At 41.7% G+C, this 20485-nt stretch overlaps 1 protein-coding gene across 1 annotated transcript; it reads left to right on the forward strand.

Annotated features, from left to right (window-relative positions):
* Positions 1 to 5504: 5504 nt before the first annotated feature.
* MAL2 (mal, T cell differentiation protein 2) lies at positions 5505 to 19178 on the forward strand. The gene is made up of 4 exons (XM_064154196.1): positions 5505 to 6076; positions 8570 to 8740; positions 14901 to 15059; positions 17266 to 19178. The coding sequence occupies exons 1-4, from the start codon at positions 5942 to 5944 to the stop codon at positions 17335 to 17337; spliced, it is 537 nt and encodes a 178-aa protein (XP_064010266.1). The 5' UTR covers positions 5505 to 5941; the 3' UTR covers positions 17338 to 19178.
* Positions 19179 to 20485: the final 1307 nt, after the last annotated feature.

A 20485-nucleotide genomic window follows, 5' to 3' on the forward strand; every position in this document is an offset into this window, starting at 1 on the left:
CCACATCTTAGCAGAGCACATCTCAGGGTGAGGGCAACACAAACCACTTCATCCTCAATGATTCATGACTTAAAGGATGCTACTAGAACAACAGGTTGTCTTCTATCTAGAAATTGCACAGGTACTGTGTGTAATACTTACTTCTAACAAGAATGTAGTTTGACTGGTTTAGGATTTATGAAAGAAATGAAAGAAAACCTCAAACCTGTTTGCTTTCCTATGAATCAAAACTTACTTGATCTAATGCTTAAACTTACCAAAACATTGTGAAAGAACCTGAGGTGGGTTCAGCAAGAATGCAGTAGTTGAGATAAAAGAAAAAGATCCCCAGTAATTCCCTGATTATAAATACTTCTCAGTTCATTTCATTTGCAGCTGAGATTCCTCCAGCCACTTCCCCAGAAGGTGGGAGTTAACATGCAACCTATCATCTAAAGCTCAAGGTTACAGAATTTGTGTTTGTGTTTACTGTAATTAATAAAATGAGGCAAATGCTGATATATTGTGACCCATTAATCTCTACTGAGACTCCTGGAGTCCTCCAGGAGTTAAACCACTGCAAGCTTCATTCAGGAAAATGCACTTCCCTTAAATTCACCTCTACAGAAGAACATTCAAACACCTCTTCATGAACAACTTGAATTTCATAATGAAATCATCATTCTTTCAGTAAAACAGATCACTGTGATTAGTTGATTTTTCTCTCTGCTTTACATGGGCACAGCAGCACACAGTGTCTAGAGGTGCAGAAGCATGGCTCAGACCTCATAAAGGCTTCTGGAGATTGCATCAGCATTTCAAACCTAAAAGAAGAATCATAATAATGTCTTTACATCTATAATCTTAAACACTCAAATAGCTCCTTACCATACTACTAACAGTCATTGGATAAGGCCTAATTATGTGTATACATTCTAACACTATGATAAATCCTTTTTATTGCAACTAAATAAACTCAAAGTGCATTCAAATCTATAGGTTCATTCCTTTTGGAGCAGCCTTTTAAAGCCATTTCAAAACATTACAGAGCTTTTTAATGCAAGGATATTTTAATATGTCTTCTTGGTTCTCCTTTCTGAATTCTTTCATCACAAAATGAAGCCACCATTGTCTTTTGCTTAATTATCCTTTGCTAGAAATTTGCTCAATAAAACAAACAGTCCCCAAAAGCAAACAAACTGCAACTGAGTGAAAATAGTGACTCCCTGTCAGCACTGACAGTTTATCAAAATAATAGATACATACTCCTGAGTAATGAGAGGTAAGATTGTAGGCCAACACGTTATGATTAAAGATTAGTACATCAATCTGTGGCTGATGACAAAGTGAGAAGAGGCCCAAGGGACTAGCAGTCCTAATGGCACAGCACTGTGCTGCATTCTGCATCAACAGCACTTAGCACATGCTGCTGAATTCAGGTTCTATACCACCAACTGAACTGTTTCTCTTTTATATCATGGAGCAGGATGAGGACAGAAGAGAAGAAAAAAAAAAAACAACTTTGGAGTATTGCTGCTGTGACGTTGTCTACTGGTTTCCCTGGGCAATTCTGTCTTAAACAACCAGTGCCATTTAGTCATCCTGCATCTACCAGAATGTTACGCTCTAGTTTGCACCTCCAAGACTTTCCCATGCCCTGCTGGGGACAATCCCTGAAATCCATTTTTCTTCTGCTGGCTCACCTATGCCAAAAACATCACATAGATTTATTGAAACATTTTCCTGCTTGGAAACTTTGTTCTGCTCTGTCATGTCCCTCTTGATCCACTCATCCAGCTTTCACTCACTCTGTAGGAGTTTAGGAGCCTCCTTTCTGCTGTGATGAGATTTTGCAGTTTAACCCTTGCTGCACCCTCAAAGGTCTAAGAGGAATTTCTCAGTGAAAATGAAAGGAGAATTGGCCCTTTGACAGCACATTATACTACAACACTAGGGAACTCAGCACCACCAAGTCAAACAAGTTAAACGTTGGCATTCTTAGAAACTGTCATGCTGCCTCCCAAGACACCTGAACTATGTGGTGGTATTTGCATACTAATTCATAATACACACTGGTTCAACCATGACACTAAAGTCCTGTTACCACTGAGCAACCACACTATACAAATTACACCAAAGGGTTTCCTTATCATTTGTTTCATGCAAATCAGTTTTACACCTATTTAATTTCACTGGCTAAAGGGGTATGACTGACTCCTGAGTTTGAACCAGTGTGAAATCAGTATCCTGTATGAAATTTCCAGGAGCACATGAAATGTATTAATTTATAAACAAAAGTCTCCTTTTTATACAATCAACTCTATTTTTTGATACATAACCATAAGATTAAGAGTGTTTGCATTTGTTCTTAAGAAAAAACAGCTTTTCAAATCTAAAAGAAACACAGACAATGCCCCTCAGATCAAAATGTGACTGAAAGGAAGAAACAGAGCCTTATGCTATCAGGAAACTTTTGAACAAGTCCACTCTAGCTTAGAGAGATCTGTTAATGCAAATCTGCCTGTGTGCAAACTTAAACTGATGGGTAGAGAACAGAGTGGCTCTCATTTATTTGACTTAAACTTTCCACATCTTTGGCCATACTGGCAGATGTCTCTTATGCACACATCAACATGAGACATGGGATCAGCAGAGTTACATCTGCTTCCAGCACCACAGGTCCTTCTGATAATGCACTCAGATAAGGCACCAAGGACCATGAATTCTCATATTAACACTACTTTCACCTATCACTCCAGGATCCTTAACAATATTCTGCTGTTCCAGAAGTGTCATGCCATACCTCACAAAAGGTAGTCTGAATCTTGCTGTATAAGTCGTTTTCACATTTGGCATGATGTATATCAATGTCTTTTCCAAAATATTAGTTTATCTTTTCTAATTCCTAAAGCTTAAATGGGATGGTTAATATTCAACCACAGCTCTTCAGAATGCAGTGTTTTTTTCTAATGGTCGGCCACTTGGGGGAGGGGGAAAATTAGAGCATCAGAACCAGATACTTTGATTTCTAGCTACAAATTAAAGGTATGCATGTACTACATCACTGAATTTGAAAGTTAATTCACCAACAATATTTATCATGTAAAAAGGGCAGTAAGTAGTTTTATACTTCCGTGACATTGTCAACTCTACATCAGGCTATCATAAGCATGAGAACATAAAAGGGAAAGAGCCTGGACTTCATGAAACAGTTATTTAAGAGAAGTTCTTAGACCTGTTGGTTGCATAGACAGACCTTCCTATGTAGAGTGAATCAATATCATTCTGCTTCCTGTTGATTGGTGCACTTAAAGCAGCATCATTAACTCACCCTGTAACAAGCCAAGATGCAATGAGTAATGTAATAATGCTATTAAAAGCAGTCCAACACAGTCATGTCTTTTTGCCATGGAAACCTAAATGTGCAATCCCATTTCTAATCTCTTAAAGAACCCAGGTTTTTAAAGATCCAAACAGTACATGAATCAGTATACATGTCATGGTAACACATCCTGCTCAAACATAGTAACATTAATTTAAACACCTACTTGCATTTAAATGAGTAGGATTTGGGGGGGGAAGTACAGCCACAAATGTGTGGTGTATATTGGTATCAAACAGTGACATTTGGACTTCAAACTATCCAAATTCCAGAAAATCAGTGCTTAAAGGAATATGCAGGTTAAAATGAATGGTATTTGCAGGCAAGGGGGGAAAAATGATTGCACATGTTACGGAATCATCAGTAGAATTCACTGCTGCTGGAAATGTTAGGATCAAGAGCTATTTGCACTTCCTCTGTATAAGATAAGGATAATTACATTTCTTGTTCCAAATCATAAACTGATCAATCCAGTTTTCCACCCACTCAAATTTCTCCTTCTACAGCACAGTCTCAACAGATTTAGGGCCAGACTGTGAAATTAAATGGACATACGGTCTCCAGAATATAACCCCAAGAACAAGCCACCTACATCTAATCAGGCACAAGTCTGAATCCAAAACATATTCAAACAAAGACCTGTAGATACATGTCTCCAATGCCTGGAGCCCTTCCCTGAAGATAAACAGATGGGACACAAAATTCACTTTTTAAAATGCTCTAAAGGTGGAATATTACCTTACCAGATAACCAGTGGGGTATAGCACTCACAAAAGAGGAAGGCCAGGCACAGTGTCTTCTTTAGCCTAATGGAGATTCAATCCTTTAACTTCCACTCCTTAAGCTTCATCAAGCTATAAAGGTTGTCAGGATGGGGAGAGAGCATAAGAAAGAATGCAAATAATTGCTTCTTATCCCTTTAGAAGGCACAATTTCAGAGCTAAGTGGCTATTACTGCATTTTAGAAGTATCCCAACACTACTTACATCCTAGGTATGCTGGAAGCATGGATAAATTTTATTTCAAGCAGCCAACTGCTCCCCACGTAAGAGCTTGGATTGAGGTGAGGAAGACAAGCATGTCAGAGGCTGAGGCATTTGTTGTTAGCATGAATGCACAACTGAGAAACATCATGCACCTCAAAAAACTATCTAAATAAACACAACATTAACACCCTAGCTGGTTCAGCCTCTGGAGCAGCCGCAGACACTTGCATGAAACCTTCTTAAAATGTAAGATAACATCACAGATGTGTATGTGGGGGATAACCACCATGAAAGAAGAGGAGGCTCAGAGGTGACATCATTGCTGTCTATAACTACCTGAAGGGAGGTTGTAGCCAGGTGGGGGTTGGTCTCTTCTCCCAGGCAACCAGCAGCAGAACAAGGGAACACAGTCTCAAGTTGTTCTGAGGAAGGTATAGGCTGGATGTTAGGAGGAAGTTCTTCACAAAGTGATTGCCATTGGGAATGGGCTGCCCAGGGAGGTGGTGGAGTCGCCATACCTGGAGGTGTTCAAGACTGGATGAGGCACTTAGTGCCATGGGCTAGTTGTTTGGATAGCGCTGGGTGACAGGTTGGACTGGATGATCTTGGAGGTCTCTTCCAACCTGGCTGACTCTATGATTCTATGAACACGCCCTGGGTTAACACTGGATGAAACAGTGCTCTGTCACCCCAGTGACAAAATACTCCATCCTAAGGCACACACGGAGAAATAAACAAAAAGCTGAGTTCCACCAGATCTGTCATTTGAGCAAAATATTTGTCCTAAGTGTGAGAAAATGCACTTTAAGTGTCCTGATGAACACATAGTCTTCTAGACCTTCACCTTCCCAAAACTCTCACATTGGACGTTTTCTATCACTTTCAGGTAGTTGTGCATGGTTGAATCAGCTTGAATGAAAAGAAGACACATATTAAATGTTTTCAGTATTTCGAATGGGCAACTTAAGAGGTTCCTTAGGGGCAGAAAAAGAAAAAACAAAACAAAACAAAACCCTAACAACAACTAAAAGTGCCACTTTGTCATTTTGAAGCGTCGAATACCTGTAACCAGAAAGTAATTAATAACCTTTTGCAAACTGGCATTAGCAAAACGCCCTGAGTGTGGGCTGGGCTTGACTCAGGACTCACGAAGCAGAAGCGCTGCACTCCCGTGCAATCACTCACTGCGCCCCGGGGAAGCCGAACGCCACCGGCGGCACACGGGAGTCGGGAGGTCCCGGCCAAAGCGGAGCACTCTCCTAGCCCAGCCCAGCACCGGGCACAGGCTCGCCCGGAACAGAGCGCTCCTGCTCGCTTGCACCGCCGAGGCCTCCGTTCAGGGCGGGCCGGGGGCCCGACCGGGCGTGGTGGAGCGGGGCGGACTCAGTCCTTGGCACCCCTGGAACGTCCACCCAGGTCCAGGCGAGGCAAGGTGGGGCGGGCCCGAGGGAGGTGGATTGGGCGGTGCCTGAAGCATTGCCCGTACCTGTTCCGTCCTTCACCTCTTCCTCCTCGTCGCCCACCTGGGCGCAGCTCGGTCGTCCCCATCGCGTTCGGTAGCAGCAGCAGCAGCCGCCGCCGCCGCCGCAGCAACATGTTGCCCAGGGGAGCCTCGTCCATGCCACCGCCTCCCAACCCTGCTGCCTACTTCCCGCCCCCCCGAGTCACTTTGCCCTCTGGCCTGGAGATCCTGCGCACCTACTCGGGAGCCGTCATCTTCCTGGAAATCGTGAGTGCGGGTGGGAAGCAGGCATCCGCCGGCCTTTGCGCGTTCCTCTCTCTTCAGCACCCCGCTGCCCTGCGCCCGTCTCCTGCCCCCGTAGGCAGTGGTGCCCGGAGCCGGAGGGGACGTCCCTCTGCCCAAGAATCACCGAGCGGCAGCCCCGCGTCGCCCGCGCTCCTCACCTGCCATTTTGAGTGGGAAAGGAGCGGGCGGCCGAGGCTTCTGCGGGGGAGAGCCGCCGGGCTGCCCCGCTTCGCCCCGGGGCTGGGGGGCTGGGACGGGGGGCTATGCCGAGAAAGACAACAGGACCTGTCCCCGCTTCTTTCAGCCTGCCCTGGCGTGTTTGATCGTCAGGTTCCAGCAGCGGCACGGCACTTTCCCCGGCACTGGTTGGGCGGCACCTGGAGGCCCGCAGAGATGGGTTTCACCGGGGTTAAGCTGTCGAGGATTTCGAGCCCCACACCCAAAACCCCACCATGTGCATGTGTTACAGGATCCATGCAGACTCCCACGCGTATGTTGAATGTGACGTGCGTGTGAGACCGTGGTGGTGTAGGCTGGGCTGAGAACGTTTGAGCTACGGCTGAGCGTCCGGACCAGAGCCGTGGCACTCTTTAGTACAAAGGAGAGAATAAGCCAACAGCAAAACAGGAAACCTTGCCAGAACTCCTTTGGTTTTACGATGACTGTTCTGCGTTGGGCTCAGAGCAGAATGCTCTTTCGATCTCAGTCTGTGAGATGGATCCTGGCGTGCAAGCTGTAAAACTGCACCCGAGCAAGGAGCTCAGAGCACAAGTCCAGGCACTAAAATCGGGCCCCCAGTCAGGAGGGACAAAAGGCTCGTTAGGTTGGCTGACCTATTATGCATCTGACAGCCGCGCTGGAGTGATGTAGCACAAGGGAAATAGCACAACAGTGGGCGCTGAGATGAGAGATCTGTACAAGAGTTTCCGAAAGAAGGCTGAAGGACTGCACATTCAGAATACTGAAAACATTTCACGTGTCTCTGCTTTTTGCTTAACAGATGTTTTCTGCTCTCCCTTCTGCTTCCACATTGCCCATCACTATATGGTCACGGAGGTACAGACTTTCACCTCCAGTCTTGTGAAACTAGAGAAAGTTTGGTTCTTCACAGCAGCTAAAAAAGAAACCCTAGAGAACAACTTGAAGGCTAGTGCATCTTCACATTGCAGTGCTGCTGCAATGTAACATTAGAGAGGAACCAACTAATTTTATGGTAGTCATCTTTTCAAAGGTAACCTCTCATCCAACTCTGATTCAAAAGAAAGTTCTTTGGTTATGAAAATGTGAGCTCCGTAGCTGTAAATCTGTAGGATCTAAACCAGGAAAGTAGAAACTTGCTTGGAAGTTGATTGTTGCTGTCACTACACAGCAGGTTGCATTATGAAGTTAAATCTTTCTGTAGTATCTTTCAGATGGCAAGTATGATTTTTCTCCAGTTATCATTTTTTTTATAAAGAGGCAGAATTTTCAGGGAGAAACAGTACCCTTCTGTAGGCCAAGAGCTGATTAAACCAGGGAAGTCTTTAAAGTACTTGAGTCATAGAATCATAGAATCAGCCAGGTTGGAAGAAACCTCCAAGCTCAACCAGTCCAACCTGGCACCCAGCCCTATCCAGTCAACTAGACCATGGCACTAAGTGCCTCATCCAGTCTTTTCTTGAGCAGCTCCAGGTATGGCAGCTCCACTGCCTGACTGGGCAGCCCATTCCAATGCCAGTCACTCTCTCTAGCACGAACTTCCTCTTAACATCCAACCTGTACCTCCCCCGGCACAACTTGAGACTGTATCCTCTTGTTCTACTGCTGTCCCCCATCCCATCATAGCATAGCATCTCCACCACTCATTTGCTGCAGTCAGTATGAAGAGAAGAGTATTGGCAGTGCTGAATTCTTCCCTTGGTCATGATAATTCTGGAAAGCTGTATGTTTTTCTAGTCATTACAACATAATTTACAACTCGTTCTGTATTCTAGTTTTCTCTTTAATGTATTCTTTTCCAGCTTTTTCGTTACAAATTAATGGGGAAAATATGCAGGTTTATATCTCTGTATCTCATCTGGTTAGGAGTTAAAAACTAAACAGTATGAGATTAAATCCAAGCATAACGTACAACCTTGTCATGCTAACTGCAGTAGATAGAGGTTTGTATAAGTTTGTGTGTGAAACAGTTTCACATTTCTCATATTCCCCTTAAAAGGAGAGTAAAGGTGACATTTTCAGCAGCAGTGTGCATCACACCTGGATTTGTAAATCCCATTTTCAGGACTCTTTTAAGATCTTCAGAGCGGCTTCATCTTACTGCCAGTTAGTTCCTATCGTTTCTAAGAACCCTTGGGTTCTATGAGTACTTCTGAAGTGTTTCCTTTCAGTTCCTGAAAGTAACCTGAGGACATGTTGATATATGATATTAGTTCTCAGGCTGAAAGGACTGAATAAAAGTTGTTTCTCATCTCATCATCAGTATTTTACTTGCAGCTGTTTGGAACTATAGTCTGGATTTTGGTGGCTGCTACACGAATTCCACTGCCGCTTCTGCAAGGATGGGTGATGTTTGTAGCGGTGACTTCGTGGTTCCTGTCCATTGTATTCCTGTGCGTGTTCCTCTTTGGATATGCAAATAGGATTGCTGTCAACTGGAACCAGATGGTGAGAATGTTTTCTTTATGTAAGGATTCCTGTTGTTTTATAAACTGAAAATCATTTCATGAGAAGTACTGATCCTAAGCCTTAGTGCCTGGCCCTCTGTTTTAGCTGAAAGGTTCTCAAAAATTGAAAAAGAAAAAAGTAGGGCTGCAAGGATGAAGGAGGAAATACAGGACCTGATTTCTGATGGAGGCTGAATGAGCCCAGCTCTTGAAACTGATTGAAGGAGTATCCTCGATGAGCACATCAAATGCCTGAGCAGCTGGAAGAGGAGTAATTTAACAAAGCCTCACCACAAGTTGGTTTAAGTGGCCAGAAATTATTGTAGACTAGAAATCAGATGACATTTTCTGGCTACTAGAGAAGTGGTAGCAACACCTGTGAATAATGAGGGGTAGAAAGATGCATCTAGTATTGTAAAGGAAGTGATACATCTGTTAACATGTTGTGTGATGTGGTTGCTTGTGTAACACAGGCTGTACTAAAGCAACCACAAAGTTTCCTCCAGTTCCTAAGAAAGCCTTCTGCTGACTTTTGGGTCTTTTCCTTAATGCTGGGGCATCACTGATAAGTGATCTTAGGTAGTCAAAGAGTATTACATAGCTTAACATCCTTCTAGGAGACAGTGTTTATTTTAGAGGAAGCCTGGTGACACTACAGGTGTCATTATACTCTCCTCAGCTTTTCTTCATTGTGAAGATAGGACTTGATTTTTGCTGTAATGGGTTGTTATGGCTTGTGCCAGTAGTTTATAGAATCAGCCAGGTTGGAAGAGACCTCTCAGATCATCCAGTCCAACCTATAGTTTTGGACTATAACTTCCTATTAAAAAAATGGGAGCTGCTGGCCACACTTTTTACCAAACACATAGCTCAGATCAGAGATTGCTAATTTACATACTCCTTTGTCATCATTTAACTGTTCTGTTCTTTGAGGTTTTAGTGCTCAAGTAGTCTCAAGCATGAGACACCATCACTCTCATATTACTGGAAGGTGACAAAACTGTGATTGGAATGGGAATGCCAAAAAAATAAAAGTCCAAAAATACTAGAACTTCTCAAATATTATCAGTTTGGCTGTTAGTAACAGCTTATCACCATCACCTTCCTCCCACATGGCTTAGTTTTCTTATTGACATTCTTCTTGATCATAGCTGGAGTTGTATGCTTCAGTATCAACATCTGTGGTTGTTCATCTGTTCATGACAGTCCCTTAAAAAGTCTTTAGAGCATATCATAGTGCTTCTTGAGTTTGGAGCTCTAATTGATAACTTTAAAGCCTGTCAGTGGTAACAGACTGGATTCTATCAAAACAAGCTTTAGCACTTCAAGTGCATGTACATACAGTGTCAGCTTTCAGCATAATACAGGTACTAGTTAGACTAATAATGAGTTACAATTACAGAGACCATTACAGGGATTTATGCTGCAACATCATTGCAAGTTATGATGCAACAAAGCTCTTGAGCCTGTGCATAACTTAAGTAAATTAATAGTGTCCTGGGTTTCATTGAAACTATTTGCACGTTTACAATCATGCATCTATTTAGGAGTTGCTGGGTGAGGGCGTAGCCTCTTAAAGATTGGAAATGCTATACAAATGTTCATTTATAGCAATAGTTTGTGTGTTGTGCTGCTGATTTTGTCCCCCTTGTATGTGATACACTGCTCCCAAAGTGTGAAGTGGGTGAGAACTGGAGGTTTAAAAAAGTAAAACTTGGGGCTTGAAATAAAGGCAGTTTAATAGAGCAGAAGAGGGACAGTAGCAGTACTACTAGCAATAGAATATACAAGTGATGCACAGTATAATTACTCATCTGCTCCTGATCAATAACCAGACAGTCTTCAAACCATAGTGCCCCTGTGCACACTCCTCCCAGTTTATATACTGCTTGTTTGGATCAGCTGTCCTGGCTGTGGCCTCTTCCAGCTTCTCGTGCACCCTCAGCTTCCACCAGCAGGGTAGCACAAAAAGCTGAAAAGTCCTTGATTTGGTACAAACACTACTCAGCAGCAGCTAAAACATCAGTGTGTTACCAACATTATTCTCATCCTAAACCTAAAACACAGCACTGTACCAGCTATGGAGGAAGAAAATCAACTTTATTCAAGCCAAAACCACAATAATCACTTGACCACTGTTTTCAAGTATTCAAGTGTTCTGCAGTTTGTTGGCACTAAACTCCTCACCAGCACTTCATAAAGGTTTTTTAGCCTTTCATTGCAAATACATAACTACCAGAAACATGAAAACTATTTTTATTATGAAAAAAAAAAAGATGCACCTGTTTGGTTAAAATTGTGTGTATTGAGATAAATACCTAAGTTTTGCTCTTTCATAAATTTGCCATAGATCTCAGAAGCTATGGTTCATTAGATTAAAAATGAGAAGAGGCCTGGCTTAGTTATACTGGAGCATTATAGCTTCACGGAAATGTTCATGAACAAGTGTAGTTTCAGACTACATTTCAGACATTCACTGTTCTGACAGCCCTGCATTTAGTAACACCTAATCACAGAATCACAGAAACATTCATCTTGGAAAAGACCCAAGTCCAGCTGATATCCCTACTGTACAAGGTTCACCCTAAACCATAGCCCCAAGCACTACATCCAAACGTCTTTTAAACACATGCAGGGTTGGTGACTCAGCCACCTCCTTGGGCAGCCCATTCCAATGCCTGGCCATTCTGTGAAATTTTTTTCTTAATATCTAGTCTTAACCTTCCCTGTTGCAACTTGAGGCCATTCCCTCTTGTTCTATCACTAACTGCCTCTGAGAAGAGACCAGCACCGAGCTCTCCACAACATCCTTATGGGTAGCTGTAGAAAAGCAATGAGGTCTTAGGACTTACTGCATAAGTAGCTCCACTAACACAGACACTTAAAAAATAAGATGCTATACAGTGAAAGGATGAGGGAAAGTATGGACCTTCTGGAGGAACATCACTCTCTAGATGACTGCATTAAACCAGGTAGTGTGACAAATAGTGTCTTTCACAGCCTGACTCACAGCACACTCTTTATTGTGAACATGTTGTACAGACCTGGCAGTGATTTCTGCTCACTTTGCAGGAGATTTCAATGGCTATGCAAGTGTGGAGGCAAAGGGAGAGTTAGATGCCATGCTGACAGCTACTGGAAAACAAAGAGCCTGCTCTCATAAAATCTTGGGGCTTTTGGTCACAGAAACCATAACCCTATGAACATGAAATTGTACTGATGCTACATAGCTTCACCATAATTGCTGCCAGGAGAAGCAAATTAAGGGTTTGGCAGGAGAATGAAGGAAATTAAAGAGTTTGCCTGCTGAGTGTACCTCTCCTGTATGCAGTCAGCACTGTCTTCCTTATGGAGCTATTTGTGCTCCTTCATGAGCAGTGATGTCAAGAGTGTCCAGTTGGTATTCCTGTTATTTAGCAGCCCAAGAATAATGGATGCCCTTGATTACCTGTGGGCCAATGCAGATCTTCCAAGTTGCTGGAGTCCTGTGCTATGAAATCCTGTTCCAGGCCACCATACAGGGCTCAGGCTTTGTCTCATAGTGAACATGTACCTGTGTGCAGTCTGATGTAGCATGTAGATGGTAGCATGGAAGATGTATGTGTCTGTCTGCCAGCTTGAGTGAGCAGGAGGAAGCCACACCTGTAAGTGGTGAGAAGAAATGCTTGTCCTTCTCCAATGCCTTAGCATTCTCATGCTGGAGTAGGTCTCTTCTATTCTTTTCCATGAAGTACAGGTGTTACAGCAGGGCTGGAGACTTGGGGAATGTGCCTTAACACCTAAAGCTTGAGGTCCAGCAAACTTAGCTTATAAAAGCTATGCACCTAGCTCAGACATTCATCCTCTACCCTCTTATCTTAGTTCTGTTGATGTCAGTGGGGCCTCCTGGTAGTATTCCAAGAGGAAAACAAAACCAACCAACCACTCAGGCAGGTATTGGAAAATCAGAAGTTGGGAATAACTGCAGCTGTTTTCCAAAAACTTGGGTTCCCAGTAATTAGCAGTCGTTAAGAAAAGCAGTACACTCTATGACCTAACCTCAAATGATTCCTAATTAAACTAAAATTGTTTCCTGATCTAAGTGGAATGGGAAACTGTAGTAGCAGATTATATTGTAATACATCAAAACTGACTAGGTGTGATTTAAGTAGCTTTAGCTGCTGTCAAATGTGGAACAACTCATGAGCTTGAAAACAAAGTGATTTCAGTAGAAAACAACAATTCTTTAAACAGGGAAGTGCAGCACATTCTAACTTTGATCTCAGACAGGAGTTAGGCTGAGCCAGCTACCAAACAGGTGACAGATGCTCTCTATCAATGCCTCTCCCTTCCCAAAGGAAGAGAAAGGGAGTAAGTGTGAGAGAGACTTACTGATTAAAAAACCAGAGCAGTTTTAATGAACATAGTCACAAGAAACCAAAATATATACAAATATATAAAAAAGCAATGTCAAACAGCCTCTCTGAAGGCAGTTAGTTGCTGTCATTACTGATGCTGTGGCAGGCACTGGGCAATTCCCAGACTGGACAATGAGAACTGGATTCAGGAGCTAAGTTCTGGAAGTGGACTTGGGAATTCATGGATCAAGATCCAAGGCAGAACAGATGGAGTCCTCCTCAGACACCAGCCATTGAAGAAGAGAACTTGACCTTGTGATCCCTCAGCTTTATATCAGATATCCCTTTCTGGTCAGTTCAGGGTCACCTCTCCTATCTGCTCCTCTGTGCAGGTGTGGCCTTTTACTTTCTGCACCTCCAGCACGGTACACAAGATTTAGCAGTGATGTAGGTCTACATACCACTCCTTGGTACTACTGGAAGCATTGAGCATTATCACTACTAGAAGCAGATACTCTCTGAAAACATGCCTTTGATTTCAGAAAGTGCTGTTCCTTAGAAGAGACTGACCTGAAAAGTAAAATCACTGAACAGAACTAGGTCTGTTCTCAAGTTCTCTAGTTCTCTTCTCTCATTATGTAACTCAAACCAGGATGGCAGGTGAGGATGCCGCACAATAATTGCCAGTGCACATGAATTCTGTCTGTGGTTGGGATGGACTTGCATCCCAGCATCTTGAGATACTGATAGTCCATTGCACTTGGAAGAATTAAAGTGCATAAAGAATTCATTAGTGCAGGAGATAGACTACATAATGTGGGTATCATCAAAAAGCATGCATGTACTCTTGTATTATTTTACAACTCGTGTCTGTGGTGTTTGCAGACCTGCATGGGTATAGACACAAAGTGTATGTTGTATAGATGCAGGAACTGAGTACAGTGCAGATGTCAGCTTTGCAGACTCAACCACAGAAGATGCTGGAAGACCATTTTAGACGTTTTAAAACTTTATTGGAACGTATCTTGGATCTTGCTGTGTGGAACGTGACTCTGAAGTACAGCCCACAAAGAGATTTAGGCACAAGAGCTGCTTTTTCATGTGCTTCAGTAGTAGAATCCAGAAATGAGTGTGAGATGTTTAAACCTTTTGTTCAGCTAGCATTCACTATAGAGATTGGAATCACCTAGAGAAGGCCAGAATAGAAGCATATTTTAAAGTAAATCCTCTAAAGTCTCAGGCATAATATCATTAAGTACTTCCAGTTGATTGTACTGTGGGTAGAGACAAGTCAGAGTGAGTTAAGAAGATGCTTCAGTTCTTGGATTCTTACTGCATTGGGAAGTAAACTTAGTTGTGTCAAGGCTGAGGTGTTTCTGGGCATTTACAGAAGCAAAATTTAGGCATGGAGGGGGAACTTCTGGAGCTTACATTATAGCTGAGAAGCTATTTGGGAGACTGCAAGCTTGAATTGTATTGATTAAATTGTGATAAAGCTAGCCTGTGTGTCTCTTCTTTTTCATCTAAGCCATGTGAAGGGAAAGTTCTGTAAACTCTAAAAGCTTTTTAAGAGGTCAGGATATGTACATGTAGATGTACATGTGTGCATATGTTAATTTGAAAGAATACAAGGTTTGCCCTTTATCACTAGTTATGTTAGTGGGGTGCTTGTAATTGCAGGCAGCTGTGAAAACATATCCAGATGGCTTTTACACTGCTCATGTAAAATTATTATCAGTGCTCCATTCATGTTTCATTTGCACCTAGGCTAGAAGAATTAGAAATGTATTGCAGCTCTGACTGATTCTGTTACTTGCTTTTCAGGACTTTATTTTCCATGGGGCTACTTTTGTCTGTTACTTTGGAGCTTTTCTACTGCAAGCAGCAACTACATCTCTGCATCACTTTCCTCGCAGATTCAATTCTACTACACAAGAGAAGATTCTGTCCGATCATGAATATAACATAAGTATAGCAGCCTCGGTATGTATCTCATATATTAGTATCTAGGGAACAGAAGGCTGTTGTAAACCCTTGTAGGCAACCATTCAACTGGGGGACTTCATAGCAAGCTGGAAGAGAAGGAGGAGATGGTGAAAAAAATTGAGACAAGCAAATAGTGTCTATAATAGTGACATGCAAAAAGTGCTGGAATAAGCTAATGCTAATGTTATGGGTACTGAGTTGGTACTCTTCACTGTAGTGTTTTAAATATATGATCACCACAGCTTACAGTTTTCAGATGAGATACTTCTTTAAAAGACATGTTGGTTATTAGAAAAAAAAGCAACAACTGAGCCTTCATCAGAGCTTCCGGTGTGAATTTCATACTCATGCTCAATCTTTCAGATTGTGCCATTTAGATAGCCCTGAACATGCCATGGGGAAAAAAAACCAAACTTGGACTAGCTCCTTGTGAAGTTCTGAATAGGTACTTAGTACATCAGGCATAAAAGGCCCCTTGCTGCCTCTTACAGCAAGGATTAGAGCACTTTTATTGATAGCCTAAGCTTGGGTTGTATTTTTCTCACTCTAGTTGCATTACCACTGAATCACTGTATCTGGTGATATGGGTGTGCATAGCTGAGTCAGAAAATATGCCAGGCTCTAGCTTTCTCCCTGGCTGGACTCCTGAAGGGCAAGTAGAGGTGTGCCAGTAGGCTTAACTTAAATGAAACTGCTGCTCCTTGTTTTTCTGTACCATCCAGAGGGTCTTACATACCTCACAGAAAGGTGTGTATGTATGTAGTTCCTAAAACCCTCTCTGGGTATCTGTTTTCCTTGAAACCAAATAGGCCATACAGTTTGCACAGTAAGCACTTTCAGTTCATCTTAAGGTAAAAAAAACAAATGAATGTAAGGTGTAAGATTGATGTTGTTTCTGCAAGAGGAGAATAAAAAGGCAGGGGCTTTTGCTTTGGCAGTTAAGTCTGAAGGTATGAGGTGGGCACATCATTCTCCAAGTCTACAGTGCCTCACCATTATCCACTTTCCAGTAACACACTGAAGCACATCTGATCCCATTATGTATGGCCGTGTGGCACAAGGACAGCAGTGGTGTGTCACATCTGTGACTGAATTAAGGAAGGACTTTATGCTACACAGATGTCTCAGGTTCTACCTTTGCAATCCATGTTCAATATGTTTAGAGCCCACAGAATATATGGTCATTTCAGTCATTCTCTCTGATAACAGGATACTGAGGAGTCCCAAGATACCCTTTTTTTCCCCTTCCCTGCTGTTTTTCTTCCAATTCAGTTCTTCAGGCCTCTAAAATAGGGGAGTAGGAAGCTCTTTTGTAGCTTACCTCGGTATTTTTAATTAAGAGATGCTGAGAAATGGTAAATCAGATAAGTAATCTTTAGTGTCTTTGTATTTTTTTTCCAAAGTATATAATTAGAAAGTCAGGACACTGAAAAAAAAATCACAATGCTGTGAAATGCTTCATTAAAGTGGTCTTGTGACCTGCATGGGGGAAACAAGATTGCGGTCATTTAAAATTTACTTTTGTATACTGTGATTCAAAATTTGTATCTTCATTGTATATGGGTTATAGTTGTAAGATAGAATCCATAGTTTGTTTTTTTCAGCAATTCAGATACTCATTTCTACCTTCTGGTGTACATTATATATTCAAGTTTCCTGTGTTGTGACCTTCAGTTGAAATCTATTTAATCCACTTCTTGAGCAGTAACAACTTCTGGCATTTCTCAGGAAGTTGCTCTGATGTCTGGCTAGCTGGTCAGGGAGGCTGGGTTTGAAGCTGGCTCTGTGTTTCTGCAAGTCAAAGAGTTCTGTGTAGAGCAATGTCTTTGCTGTAAAGGCATTCACTTGGAAATGGAGCTGAGATTAATGTTTGATCAGTCTAGGTAACATTGAAACCCACAGTGTACATACACACATGATTATGTAGTACATAACTTAGACATTCTGTTCTACACTCTATTTCAAAATGCCTTCTGAATCAAGAAAGTAAATTAAAAGAAATAACACAGGGTTATGACAGAGGTTTGTGAGAAAGTGTCAGAAGATCCCAAACCTGTCTTTGCCTTAAGCATTTTGGCTGGGAGGATGTAACTTCTGAATGATTTGTGTTCCTGTATTTGTTTAGAATAGGGGGAAAATGTAGAACATTATAATGTGATTCACTTTTCTTTTCTTTTTTTTTTCTTCCCTGCTCCTCCTCTAGATTTTTGCCTTTGCAACAGCTATTTGTTATGGTTGCAGCACAGCCCTGGCATTAAGGAGATGGAGACTATAGCAGTTGAACAGAGGTTGATGCCTGAGTGTTCCACTTCAGATCAAATTAAGTGCTACTCGTCTGTTTTACTGTAATCTAATTCCAAAAAGACTTCTTTTGGTTTTTGTGGGGTTTTTTTTGCTTAAAATCTGTTTTAAAGTGCTGAAATGCAAATAACCCCTGATCAGCATTTCCTTAACAGAAGATTCCATCTCTGTGCTTTCTGATTTTTACTTTACTGTGTGCTCATTAGAAGGATACTCCATAGAGTACAGGGATGAACAGATGTGTCACAGAATTCTAGTGTTAAATCAGAAGAGGAAGAAAATGGAAGCTAAACCAACATGTTAACAGCATAGGCATCTAAAAAGCACCCATCTAGTCAAGTTGTTGAACCTTAAGTCTTTTGCAGCATTACAGTGCATTCCACACAGGTCCAGCTAGACCCTTCAGGCTCCTTGTAGAGTCATGGGTTTTCTTTGTGCTGCTCCTTGCACAATCAAAGCCCAAGCTGACGTCATCATACCAACTTAGTATATATATATTGTTAACTTTGATGTACAGAGAAAATATTTTTAATATCCATCCAGTGAAATCTTTTGATACTCTTCTATAGCCATATCCAGCTGTGGTCATCTGATTCTTAAAGCTTACTATTTTCCTTAGGTGGAAACCCTTTGGGACTGTCAGTCAGTAGTTCATTAGTTTTAGGAATTTAGCTTGATCAGATCTATTTATACTGCAAAACAAAAAGTGCATTTGTAGTGTGTGTGTGTGTGTGTGTGTGTATACATGGTGTATTTTTAACAGGATTCTTTGCACTGTTTTCACTTTGTTAGAGTACAGCTTTGATTTTGTTAACTTCAAGTGCTGCATTTGTTACTTAAGATGTGAGTCAATATCATTTGAATGGAATGTTACCAAATGGTGAATAATGTCTGACCTCAATTCTTGCAGCCTGTTATTTGTTGTATTCTAAGCCTGCAGTGTTGTAAAGGTGTTTGTTATTTGGACAGATGCCTATGCAACGTCTTACTGAAAGCAGTGGAATGCAAAGTGGTCCACCCACTACAGCATTTGCTTTTGGCATGAATGAAGTTTAATTGAGCATCTCCTGATATCTCTGTTGAAAAATGACATGCAAAATGATGTATAGAAAACCAGTGTAAGAAAACTAAATGATAGCATCGTGCTGTGCTCCCTAGCACTCGTGCTGTTTTGCAGATGATGAAATGGTTTTGTTAATAATACTATTAAATGATTTCTGCTCTTGTGAATAGTGCCAAATTAATAACCTGGGAGAATAAAGGCTCCTTGGCATGGGAAAGCAGCTTGCTCACCACACCTTGCCAGTGCACCTGAGGATTCTACAGAGAACATTGGTGCTTGGGTAAGGGAAGGCAGAACTTCATTCCCAGTCCTAGTCCTTGAGCCAACAGGGGTGTCTGCTGTGAAAGTTACTTTACCAACCTTGCCAGGTACAAGAATCCCTGAGACCCAGGCACCATCAGTAGTGCCCTGCAGTCCCTGCTGACCCATGCTAGGTTCTTAACGGATGACACAGCAGTGAGTGATAGCCCTTCCAACTACTGGAACCTCTCAGTCATCCTGAATTGCCACAATGGAGGTTTTCCTCTACCTTGTTTGCTGAAATTCTTATCTTCCAAAGATTTTTGTACGCTGGCTGATTATTTTTTTCTAATTCTCTATTTGCATTGAAACTTATTTTGTGAATGTTTTGTCTAGAGCTATATATACCTTTTAAAACTACTTCATATTGTATAAAATACACTGGAGTACATGGATGAAAGTATATAACAAAGACTTATGCTAAGCAGCATTAAAGTTACTTAATATATTTATGTCAGTAGTCTGGTTATTAATTCTGTCTTCAGAAAGTGTAAAAAAAACTACCTTGGAACTTTGACCTGATGCTAAACATATAAAATTGAGGCTAAGATTTCATGAGAAGGCACAGTTAAGTTGGTGGTGGTTTTGTGACACAGCATGAATGTTAGTACCATCAGTTGCAACAACATTGCAGATGGGTGTTGATCTCTGGTGCGGTTTCTCCTGCAACCTGGATGTGCACTGTACACCATAGACTATGCATACCACAGCTAATCCCTGCAGCCAGCTGGGATGATGGGGGAAGGATCTTAACTCTTTGCCTATTTAAGCCTACAGGATCCCACACATGTTGTCACTTAAAAAGCTGTTCAGGTTTGGCTGGAATTTGTGTCTAACCTCTGAGTTCAAACGCAAGGTGTAAAGATCATGACTGATGAGTGCTAACTACTTAAGTGCAGATAGCAAAGTGTGGCTAGCATGGCATGGAAACTGTTTGTATAAGGAGGAAAGGCCAAACTTTCTCTCTGAAGTATCAAAGGCAAACAAAAGGCAGAGAAGAGATAAAGCTACAAACTACAGTAATGAAGAATGGATTTCATAACTAAAAAAGGAGTGAAAGAATGGAAAAATTCTGTTAGTATGCAAGGAGTTTTGCTGTACTTTGAGAAAAGACCTAAGGAAGGATGTACCAGAACAAGCAGTTACATTCTTTCAAAAGGGAAGAAGAGAAAACAAATCAAACAAAACCCCTAGTATTTAAATGTGTGTTTCTTCATACAGGGAGCTGAAAAGGTATGTGTGACTCAGAAATGGTTTGTGCATGCTGGGGTGTCTGTATGCAGATACTGATACGAGGCTAACATGCAGCCCTTTTGATAGGTGTTATAGGTGCTGTATGCAGGCTGGTTGTAAAAATCTCACTCTTCCCCATACAAAAGTTCTCCCAAGCCTATGACCTTGAAGAACACAAGCTTAGACCTATCCAAGGAATGAAAGGAGTAGAGGGGGAACATAGAGAAATAACTTATCTCAATGAATTAATGAACTCAAGCTGAAAGGAAGAAGACCACAGATGCCAAGTAGCATTTTCATTAAATACCTCAATCTGAGTTAAATTGCAGTGCAAGAATATCTAATACCATGCAAGTCCCTACTCCTAGAAAATATTTAATTTTGGATACTGGTGAGTAGTAGTTGCCAGTAAATTACCACTCTCTGAGGAGACTTTCCTTCATAAAATACACAAGACGATCAACAGTTTGTAAGACATTACTAAAGAGAAATGAAGTGGGCAGTTTAGAGAGCTAAAGCTTTGTTA

This window comes from Pogoniulus pusillus, chromosome 14 (genome assembly GCF_015220805.1).
Source record: "Pogoniulus pusillus isolate bPogPus1 chromosome 14, bPogPus1.pri, whole genome shotgun sequence".
Taxonomy (NCBI): Eukaryota; Metazoa; Chordata; class Aves; order Piciformes; family Lybiidae; genus Pogoniulus; species Pogoniulus pusillus.

Excerpts from the sequence above, each read along its gene's own strand:
- MAL2 (XM_064154196.1), top strand. The coding sequence starts at position 5,942 with ATGTTGCCCAGGGGAGCCTCGTCCATGCCACCGCCTCCCAACCCTGCT. Across the intron at positions 6,077-8,569 it reads CCGTCATCTTCCTGGAAATC|CTGTTTGGAACTATAGTCTG; the intron begins GTGAGTGCGGGT and ends TTTTACTTGCAG. Across the intron at positions 8,741-14,900 it reads CTGTCAACTGGAACCAGATG|GACTTTATTTTCCATGGGGC; the intron begins GTGAGAATGTTT and ends CTTGCTTTTCAG.